The sequence below is a fragment of the Solea solea genome, chromosome 9 (genome assembly GCF_958295425.1).
Source record: "Solea solea chromosome 9, fSolSol10.1, whole genome shotgun sequence".
Classification (NCBI taxonomy): domain Eukaryota; kingdom Metazoa; phylum Chordata; class Actinopteri; order Pleuronectiformes; family Soleidae; genus Solea; species Solea solea.
Genome location: NC_081142.1, coordinates 9,911,452 through 9,922,626, shown reverse-complemented (window position 1 = coordinate 9,922,626; position 11,175 = coordinate 9,911,452). Strand labels below are relative to the sequence as shown.

General features: G+C 39.3%; 2 protein-coding genes across 8 annotated transcripts in view; one reads left to right on the top strand and one right to left on the bottom strand.

The window, feature by feature from the left end:
- Positions 1–1,195: 1,195 nt before the first annotated feature.
- Positions 1,196–3,697, bottom strand: s1pr4 (sphingosine-1-phosphate receptor 4). The gene is made up of 2 exons (XM_058638842.1): positions 3,619–3,697; positions 1,196–3,024 (listed from the first exon to the last, which is right to left on the bottom strand). Exon 2 carries the CDS (start codon positions 2,872–2,874, stop codon positions 1,627–1,629), a length of 1,248 nt encoding a protein of 415 aa, XP_058494825.1. The 5' UTR covers positions 2,875–3,024; positions 3,619–3,697; the 3' UTR covers positions 1,196–1,626.
- A 4,290-nt stretch (positions 3,698–7,987) lies between these two features.
- Positions 7,988–11,175, top strand: part of si:zfos-588f8.1 — a 51,177-nt gene continuing 47,989 nt past the window's right edge. For all 7 annotated transcript variants that reach the window (XM_058637812.1, XM_058637810.1, XM_058637811.1 and 4 more), the window contains exon 1: positions 7,988–8,430. The gene's annotated coding sequence lies outside the window, so the exon portion shown is untranslated. The remainder of the gene's footprint in view (positions 8,431–11,175) is intronic.

Sequence of the window (11,175 nt, the reverse complement as noted above, 5' to 3'; positions counted from 1 at the left end):
CATGGGTTGAGATTTTGGTTTTACGGTTAGGGTCAAAGTAAGGTTTAGGCCAATGATAAGGGATAATGAATGGAATCAATGCAAGTCCTTAAAAGCATAGTTGGCTGTGTGACTGTGTGTTTAAGTTCTTGTATGTGTATCTTTGTGAGGACCGACATGTGAACCATAGGGAGTGAGGACATTTCAGGGAAAGTGAGGACATTTTGTTCGTTTCTCACAACATTAAAGGGCTCTTTGGGCCTGAAGACCTGGGTTTAGGGTTATAATTAGATTAAGTGTTTTGTGTGTGTGTGTGTGTGTGTGTGTGTGATGTGATGTCACTCACTTCTAAGCACCAATCAGCTTTTAGCAACATTTGAATCTAAACATGGTGACCAATGGTGGTTTATTTGTCCTGGGGTGAAGCCCACCATACTACCCTGCTATGAGCCGAGCTGAGCTTTATATTGTTTATTAAAATCCTAATAAATAAAGAGAAATTAATATTTCATTTAATGGGGATTTTTAAAGTTCTTTAAATGTGTCACTTCATTGAGGTACATTGTGAGAACTGGGCGACTGCTCCAGAGTGAGTATAGATACTTAAGAGGAAAAGGCATTTGCTGAAAGTGAGAACTTTCAGAACGTCCTCGTGGCACATGTAGTTATGAGTCGTCATTGCACCTTATCTGTTGCAGTGACAGTTTCATGAAATATGTAGTGAAACTGCCAGAGATGCACACTTTGCATTACTCTCCATTCAGTCCAAGACAAAACAAACTGTAAAATGTAAGTCTTTGAGTAGAGAGGCAGGAGGGTGTGGAACATCGGACCAGGCCGCAGTTGAAGTACACTGTACAGTCGAGTGGAGAGCTGTGTGAAAAATACTTTTTGAGGTGATTTAACATAGATGTCAGACTATCACAAAACTGTTTTCTCAGCAAAATTTGAAATACATCATTTTAATTTGGGGGAATATGTACACTTTTAAATCTGGAAAACTGTCAAAAGTTTGTGTTGGGGTTACTGCCATGCATATTTTTGTACTGGAAGGTATTTTGAATCATCAGATTCACCTGTAAAAGCTGTTCAAAGCTTCAGTAACATGTCTCCCTCCAGAGGAAAACTAAGGAACTATACTTCATAAAAACAACATGCATATAGTAAGTAAAGAAAAAAACTTTATTGATATTTATTTTCATTAATACAGTGAGACATTAGGCTCCAGTACAAACTATTAAAATACACTCTGGTGCATGTATATACATATTTTACCACAATTTAGATTTTCATGTGAACCGCTACAAAATAATATACGTATATCTAACAATACATCAAAATACACATATATATGGAAGGTAGAAAACTAAATAAGCACAGTGCAACATCAGATCTATACAGTCAATGTGTAAAAATGCATTAAGAAATGTCATGTAATGTGTGCTGAGGCAACACAAATCCTGCTACTTGTGATAATATTGCAAACCTACAGATGAATTCCAATGTGTTTTAAGGTTTTTCTAACAGTGCGTCACTGCAAATACCTGTTGGACAAGTAGTGAACATTAAAACCAAAACTCAGGAAACGGTTAGATCAGTATCAGTAAACACAGGTCTCGTTCGCTTGGGAGGGGAGCACTTTGTGGTTTAACCACTTGAAACTGACAGGCAGCTGGTGGTGGAGCTCAACCTGTATTTTTTAGGTGCTTTGCGCGTCTTGCTTGGGGTTGATGGTGGAGAGGCCACACTCAGATTTCTGACCTTGTTAAAACTGTTCCTCAGACTGTCCCTCCTGCTCTCTGAGGTGCTGCTTGTCTCCTTGGATGTGAAAGTGTCTGGGTGGCAAAGGCCAGCCTTCAGGCAGCAACAACACAGCAGCTCAGCGATAGCCTTCCTCATCTCACTGCTGCCCAAGGCATATATGATGGGGTTAAGGCCAGAGTTCAGGACAGCCAGGGAGATGAAATAGTCGGCACTTAACAGCAGTCCACATTTGCGAGAGACACAGAAGAAATCCACCAGTAACAGGAGGAACAGAGGCCCCCAGCAGAGCATGAACACCCCAACGATGGAAATCACTGTTTTAAGCAGAGCTAAAGAGCGCTTTCGACTGCGATGGGGGCCCACCTGTGCACTCTTGTGTACGTGGCAATAGATGGCACTATACAGCACACCAATAGCCAGGAGGATAATGAAGAAGACGAAGAGGGAGAAAAAGATGTAAGTCTTTGAGTAGAGAGGCAGGAGGGTGGAGCATGCTTCCAGGCTGCACACACAGTTCCAACCAAGCAAGGGGAGGAAGCCAATCATGAGTGCAAAAATCCAGCAGAGGGCCACCAAGCCGTAGATCCTGTAGTAGGTCTTTCTACCTGATTTCTGGGGCAGTGGCTTCATCATGGTGGTGTAACGCTCCACAGCAATCAGGAGCAAACTAAATATGGATGCAGCCAGGGCCACAAACAGCATCCCCTCCCTGAAGAGCCACAGAGCAGGCGTGAGGCGGAACGTCTGGCTGCCAGACATGCAGATGTTGACTAGGTAGGCAGCACCTGTAAGGAGATCACTGAGTGTGATGTTGGCAATGCAGACATAAACCCAGCGTCGGCTGTGGCGGATGCGGGAGATGACGGCTACCAGAACCAGTAAATTCTCCAGGATGATGAAAATGCTGAGGAAGAAGAAGACAGCAACGGAGACGCTGATGTGGTTTGGGCTGTTTGAGATGGTCCTGTTCTGCAGACGGCCTGTGTGGTTATAATGCTGCAAAATTACACGGCTGATCCCGCTGGCTGTAGCGCTGCCATCCAAAATGTTGGTGGTGTTGGTGGGGTAACTGGGGGAGTGGTACAGGTGGGGGCAGGAGGAGGGGGAGGTGAGGGAGGAGATGACATTCATGGCCGTGGCTGCGATGGTCAAGATCAGAGCTGTGTGGATGAGCAGAGCTGGTACGAGCTGCTTGGAAATTAGTGTGACACTCCTGTGATTGATCAGGCTATCATCCCACTCTAACCACTGGAGCTCTCAATCAGTGCTCAGCACACACACCTGAGGAGAGAAAATAAGAAGAATGATTTTATTATCTTTTAAAAAAGCAAAAAAAACACTCATCACGGCACTTCAGTCAATTTAAAAGGCATCACTTAAATGCCTCCCTCATGGTCCACAGCACTCCACCTTGCTGTGGTTAACACAGGATGTGTGAGCTGCTGCTGCTTAGGCCCTTTAATGCAGCAATCACAAGAACACTGGAAATTGTTATTTAAAATTTTCCAGGCAGCAAAGTTAACTGAATAAATAATACATACGTGCAGAATATGAAAAAAAACTTTTTTTTTTCTTTTTTCCAGCTCGACTCCTCTTCAGTGAAATCAAACTGACTGAATTGACTAAAAAAGTCAGATTTCAATCTTTTAACGCTCTTTAAAAATTTTCATAAAAACTGATCCTAATAACCTTAAATAAAGTGTTTTTTCCACGTTAAGCACTGCATGCTGTCCAGTAGAATACATAGAAATATTCTGAGCAGATTTTCCATCTATTTTTCTCTTTTTGAATATTGTGTATAAATATGTATAAATATAAAACTCTGAATAATTGTCAAGGCTGCAGAGTAAACTGAATGCATTGGAGAATACTCACTCTGGCTGCTGCTGCTGCTGCTGCTGCTGCTGCTGCTGGTGATGATGATGATGATGCTGAGTGTGTGTGAGCGGACGGCACAGCTGGAGCTGACTACAGATTTTTGCAGCACGTTTTTGATGGGGAAGTAAGTCAGAGAAGGTATAGTCACACACACACCACACCCAAAACACATTGCACACATACACCCATAAAGATGTGAAAGATTTCACAGATGGCATACAATGTTACAATTTTACAGATTGTTCACGAGTTATCTCGATTCAGTTTCAATATTGTTATTATTAGTAATACAGATGTACATCACAATTTATTTTAATGTAAATAAAAATAAATATTTGCACAAAATACTTGAATTAAAGATTTGATTGATGAACATATTGTATGAAGTGTATTATTGTCATTTTTACTGTATTTTTATTTCTGAAAAGCCCAGCCAGGGACAGCAGTTGCAAACTAGCAAATTACTGTATACTCTATGTGCAGCACATCAGATGCACTATGTCTCACTGATAAATAAAGATTAATTGCATTGAAATACCCATTATTCATTTCTTGTTTTCAAATTGCAGTTTTTCGTCATTTTGCTGCATGGTGCACCAAGTATGTCACTGTCATGCAGATTTTACTACGGCAGCACTTTAAATAGTATTTCTCAAGTTGTACTATAACTAATACGGGAAAGACTCATCTTTCAAAACTCGTGGGACAGTGAGCCAGGTTTAAATGTTTTGTGAAATAACATGACTCAATGTATTTAAGGATGTGTGGCAAGAATCTGCACTTGCACTTACGAGATCGTGGCACATAAACAAGGCCCTATTACAAAAGCGTCAAGGCTATGTGTTTTATTTTTTCATTATTTCTCAGAAAGTATAAGAGAAAAACAGGAACTCCCAATCAGATGGAAAGGGTACCCTCCCTATTAGATAAAGGGTTTCACATCACACAGCTGTGGTTGTGGGCTTGGTTGTATGCAGGACACAGTCATATACTATCCACTCATTGTCACCATGCATGGCACACTTGACTTCAAAACATCTCCGACCGTATGCCTGCAGACCATAACCACATGCCGTAAGACGGGCAGTGGGACTGAGTCCGCGACCACTTTCACATCGACCACGCAGCATATGGTTCTTCTAACACACACTAAAAAGTGATGCCAAACCCCAAAATCAAGAAACCACTTTCAAATATGGATAAAAACCAGAGCTTGTGGTGGAACACATTTGTCCTTTAGAGTTTAGAGTTTCCAAAGAGCCATGATTATATATTTAAGGCTTTCAGCAAAGTCTGCTCTAACTGTGTCACTGAACTACTGTATGATTATCATTTATCCAATGCATCAAAAGCATACTTGTGTGAGGTCATATAAACCTTTGAGAGAATACGACTATTACCATGCCAGTGCCCAAAATGTTTCCATAAGAAAAATATGCTCATCTTGCTCAAATGGCGTTATTTTTGGAAAGGCTTTATCTGTTTTCTTCAATCTGTGTCCTTCAAAAGATTGCTCCTGCTGCCTTTTGCGCTCCGTCTCTATTTAGTGCATGTACGACGGCAGAAGTAATAAAACTGTGACACCCTTGACCTATATTGTGTGTAATTGCAATGAGCCATGACGTCCACATAAAACCTGCGTAGCTATATTCTGACACAACTTCTCCTTTTATGTCTTAGAAAAAAGAAGAGTATACATGCACCAATAATCCATAGTAAACACTGTGATACATGATGGTAAGACCGATTTTTGCAAACGAAATGAATAAATGATAAAAACAGTATTAAAAACATACTTGCTTCTGCAACATAAGGTGTCAACAACACCCATGGCTGTTGAAAACGCCCTTACTCTGAAATTACTACAAAGAGAACTACAACCACAAAGTGTGTATTCGAAACCACAAGTGTGGGTGTGTGGTTTTTTTTTTTTATCATGATAAGCAGGCACTGAAGGCTTTTACTGTAGTTCCTGTAAACAACATCATGCTTGTGCCCTTATTTCAGTCCAGTAACAATAAGGCACACAACTCTTACAGTGTGACAAAATATTTAACAGCACTGGAATCTTTGATATAAGTGACATTGAACGTGGCATGACAGTGTTAGTGTTTACAGAGAATGGTCCAAACAAAAGACAATATCCATTGAGAGCCAGTTCTCTGGGGGAAAATACCTTGTTAATGCCCGAGGGTCAGAGGTGAGTGGCTATACTGGTTTGAAATGACAGGGAGGCAACAGTTACTCAACTAACCACTGGTTACAACCAAGGTAAACAGAAGACCATGTCTGAACTGACAACACAGTGATTCTTGGGGCAGATGGGACACAGCAGCAGAAGATCACACTGGGGCCCATCTCCTGCCATCTTAGGATGTCATGTGTACTTAATGAAGTAGCCAGGTGAGTGTATCGTCTCTGTCCCTCAGACTCAACCAGTCATCTTTGCTTCAAAACAAAATAAATGACGATGCTATGATGAAATATAATATGTGCACACACAGCCACACGTTCTCTGTTGTTCTGGATAATTCCAGTGATCCATTGACTGTTACGTAACGGGGGTGGTCATTACAGACAATTTGTTGAAGAAATGGCTGGATTGTGGAACCTGAGTGAAAAAAAGATAGTGATTACATTTTTAATGTTGAGCAGGTACCGGTCACAATATTTCACTTTTTTTTTTATATTATGGTGACACCATCTGGCCAGACGATGTAATTCATGAGACAGCCAATATGTTTAGATAAATTGGTGGTGGTTTTACAGCTAATGTGTTCTTACCTTTAGAAAATTGTAATTATTCAAGATATGGGTCACAGACACTATCTCATCTCCTGTAAACCCTTCACAAATGACTTGGCTAAAGATTTGCACTGACGTTTCATGTTAAATATTAAAATAATCAAGATTACATTAGATTAGATTAGATTAGGCTTTATTGATCCCACACTGGGGAAATACACGTGCTGCAGCAGCCAAAGGACAGCGATCAAACAACAATAAAATGAAAAAAAAATTAAATACATTAAGGAATATGCAATAAAATAAAGCAGTAGAAGATGGAGGGATCCTTCAAATATTAAACTTAAATATAGTGATTACAAATCAGGATGAATGAAATTAAACATGCCAAAAATAAGAGAGAGACCACTGGTATTTTAAACTCTACGTATATATAAGTATATAATAAGTATATTCTGCTTGTGCTCCTCGTGCAAGAAGAAAATATATAAATAATAAAGTAACACAGGGAGTATGTACATACTAACAGGGAGTATATATACTAACATATATATATTTTTTACTGACATATTTTGCGTGGAAATATTTAAGATAGATGTAAACAGAGTAAAGTTACAAGTGTAAAAACAACATAGGCTTTACAATTAGCCAAGCAACTGTTTTACTCTGTTTGGGGGGGCCCAAGTAAAATGATGTTGAGGGGCCCACATCAAAACTAGAAACCCCATGCCACCCCAAAATCAGTCGCAACAGCCCTTACATTTGATACATGGGATACACACAATATTTAGAACGGTGTTACCCTCTGTAGGTAGTGTGACAGTAAGACACTTCTGCACTGTTTGTAGCTCATAACATCAGTACAACAATAACCACCTTCTTTGTTTTCCCTCATGGCATCACAGCGCCTACTAGCGGCCATAATCGGTAACGATACACCAACTACAGAGCGTAATGAGAGTGTACAAAATCAAAGTAAGGCAATCTGAATGTTAATGCAGTATTACTGTCAACGCTAAACAAGTGTAAACAATGTGATTATCATTATTGTCATGTGTATGTATATATATATATATATATATACTGTATATATATAAGACATATATAAAAACGTGTTGGCAAATTATTGCGCTGATTTGGAAAAAAAAGAGGCCACAAAGAAATGTCTTAGTGGAATGTTAACTTGTAATGTTGATGCTAGAGTTATTATTCAAAATCAGTTTGTAGCTCTAAGAACATTTCATGTTTATTTGGTGTTTATTTTTTATATAAAACATGTTTTTAAGAGATGGCAAGCAAATTATGGGTCATTTATTCAATTTTCTAAATGACAAATACACTGAACATATACATGTGTATAATACTATTAAGCGTATCTGATCTAAATCACTTCATTTTCTGATAAAACGTTGATCAGTTGATCCTGGTTGATCTTGGTTTGCCTGATAAAGTCTAAACATTTTGTGTTCCGCTGTCGGCCGTGCAGTACCGCAGCTGTAATCCTGCAGAGGGCGCTGTCCTCTAACAATTGCCCTTAAAGCAACAGGGTGCCTTCATTGTATTGAATCTGGCTTGTGCCTTTTTTTCCCTCAACTTTTTTTCCCCACCGCTCACACTGCTGCTGCTGCTGCTCTTATTTAAGCATAGAGAAAGGAAGTAACCACGGGCTAGCTAGTTAGCCGGTCTGAAAGCTAGACAGTCTGTCACAAAACAGTGGACTTTTCAGCTTCTTTTAACAGCAAAAAGACGCTGCTCTCAAATTGAACACACCCGTTAAACGCGTGATGCGTTTTTCTGTCGGTTCGTTTTAATTTTCTTTTTAATTTTTTTTTTCGCCTCAGCTTCAAACCGTCAACTGTGATCTTTGTGTATGTGGGACTCCAGCGTTGTTAGCTCACTTGATACAAGTCATTCCTGGTTCCACGTAAAAAGGAGACAACGGAGAGGAAAATCCCACACTGAGGAGCTGTAACTCGATTAGCATTTATTTCATTTTTCTGCTTGAATCGCCGGGAATGCAGTGAAGGATTAACACCGAGACAATGAAAAACACAGCCGGGAAAGGTATGTTATATGCGACAAAGCTTCTCTCTTTGTTCTTTAAATGGAAAACTTTATACAGCAGCAGCGTTATGGATTTTTGAGATACTGTGGTTCATTGTTGTTGGAACATACGTGTTTTATTCTCACTGCTATCAGACTGTGTTGTGTCAGCGCTGAGGTAGGAAGTTACTGTGAAAGAGCTCGTCACTGAATACCTGCGCCTGCTTAACTGTTTTCTATCAAAATAACTCATTTTGTCTCCATGCTAAGACACAAATGGACCTGCTGGGTAAGCGTCACCGTGTCCAGTCTTGTCTGACTGTAACGATAATAACATGTCCACTGTTTGGTCAGGAACACACAGTAGCAGTCAGACAGTCAGTGTGTGTGTGTGTGATTGAGTGAGCTGTGAATGTGGGCTGACTTGTTGTTGGGCAGTGGCCACAGGCCTGGAGCATCATCAGTCTTTTTACGGAAATCCAAACAGGAATTCGCCTGTGTATTCAGTGGGACAATATGGCGATATTACGATGAACAATTCTCATATCGGTCTGTTGAAAATTACCACGATACATGTCGGATGACTGATTTTAAGGAAACCAATATTTTTTTTGTGAAGGTCAGAAAACAAAGCCAGTAACCATTCATACATCTGAGGTAAACCATACCAGGTGATTATGTGTGCTTTTTACTCAACGCGTTGTATAACATTATATACAAATTAATTGAACCCTTGTTGTATTCCAATTCAAGAACATTCTTCTTCTATTAATAATTTACGGGAGGCTGTACACTGAGAGGGGTAATGCTGCCCTCCATAGTGTAAAGCTTAATCAAAGTTCCTATTATCTTCATCACAGTTCAAAACACAACAGTGTTCATGCAGTTCAAAGATATCTAGGAATACTTGACAGATGTCAAAGTCATCGCTTTGAACATAAAACACTACAATAAGTTAGTGGATGAAAAGCCAAATGTTTAAGAAAGGGTGCAAAAGAAAGTTAAGGAGGCAGGAGACTGTAATGCATTCATTACCTTTGGATGCCAACTGCTGTAAAGCAATAGAAAGGAAAAACAGAAAGAGCAGTAGCTAACAATGTGAGAACTGGAAGATTTATTCACATCGTAAAGGTAATACCTGTAACATTCATTTTGACATCAAAGTCATTGTCATTTACCCAGATTTTTGCAGCTGCTTTTGAAATAACTTGCACTGTCTGGCTGAGTAATATCAAGACTGGCTCTACTTTCTTTTCCTGTCATTAATTATCATCCATCCGTGTCATATGTTATGTTGCTAAACTGCTTTCAGCTTCTCCATTTATAGCTCATAAACTGAAGGCTGAACAATTTGATGAAGAAAATCAAATCAGTTTTCACAGTGTAATACAGTTATATTCAAAAGTTGAAGCATGTGTCACTGTAAAAAGTATTTATTATGCTGTATTCTTATGCAAGGATGATAACTCAAAGACACAAATAGTTTCCCCCGTGTGTATTATTTAAGCATTGTATTTTTAAGTGGTGTTAAACACAGAACTATCGAAAATTTAACAAATTCATTGCAGAATTTGCAGTTTGCTAATTGTGTTGTTTCAATGCTGCAATTGTTCAGCGCGAGTAGTATATATTACAATATTTACAACAATGTCATCATTTATTTAGCTGCTTCTTTGATACAGTAGCACCTTGGCCTAAGCTTAACAAAGTCTTCCTCATAAGCTACAGGGCCAAGCTCCTCCTACATGACTAATGTTTGGGTGGTGGAAAATGTAGTCGTACACAGGAACATTAAAATTACACACGCATATACACTTCACTTAGAAGTTCCTCTCTCTCTTTCCATTTCTTTGATTTACTGTGGTCAGAATACAGTCGTACTCCTCCAGCTGCCTAAATTATTTCATCATGCAGCAATAATGTATTTACACTGTCTCCTGTCACACTGGCTGCTCCGTGGCCCTGTCAGCCACATGTGATCTAGGCATTCAGAAACAGGATCTCACTGTCAAGCTATTGAGTGGGAAATTATGAGTATTGCCTTCTAAATGGCTTGGTTGTGTACAGCAAAGATGCTTTCTGTTGTTATCTGGTGACAGAATATAAAATGTGTCAGTGGAACATTAACTTGCTAGTGGAATAGCTTTTTGGTTACTTTCCATTGTTTTGTTTTTTAATGAGCAAGCTACCCCTTTAGTTGAGCTCAGAATGTATCCAACAGTTTCCTTGCGAGTATCAAAAAAAACTATTAATACATTCCATTCTAGTTTAGATGTCTAGGTTAACATGTTTTGAATTGTAGTTAATTTCCTATGAACCACAATTGAAAAACCTTACAAATATGCTATTAATTACTGGACTGTGTGGGCAAATAATTCAGCAAATAAAAACAAAACAGTAAGAGGAGACTATATATTTTTATCTTGCATTGTGTTTGTTTTCGTCTGTTACCAGCTATTGAATTTTTGATATGAACAGTGTATGATAAATCATAACGCTTGAACCACTGCATGTAATGTAATCAGTGATGGTGAAGCTAATTTCATAAGAAAGAGACAGACAAAGGAGGCACATGGAGCTGTCATGGTTTGTGTGTAGCACCTGCAAAACTGGGCACACCAGCTACACAGTGTTGTAGATCAGGCATCTCCATATTCAATACAACCAAGGTCCCCATCTGTCATATCCAAAATCTGATTAACATCCCAGTCCTTCACAGAAAGCTTGTTAAGAGTCTCCCATTGATTGAAAAGCTTTCTGTCTCAC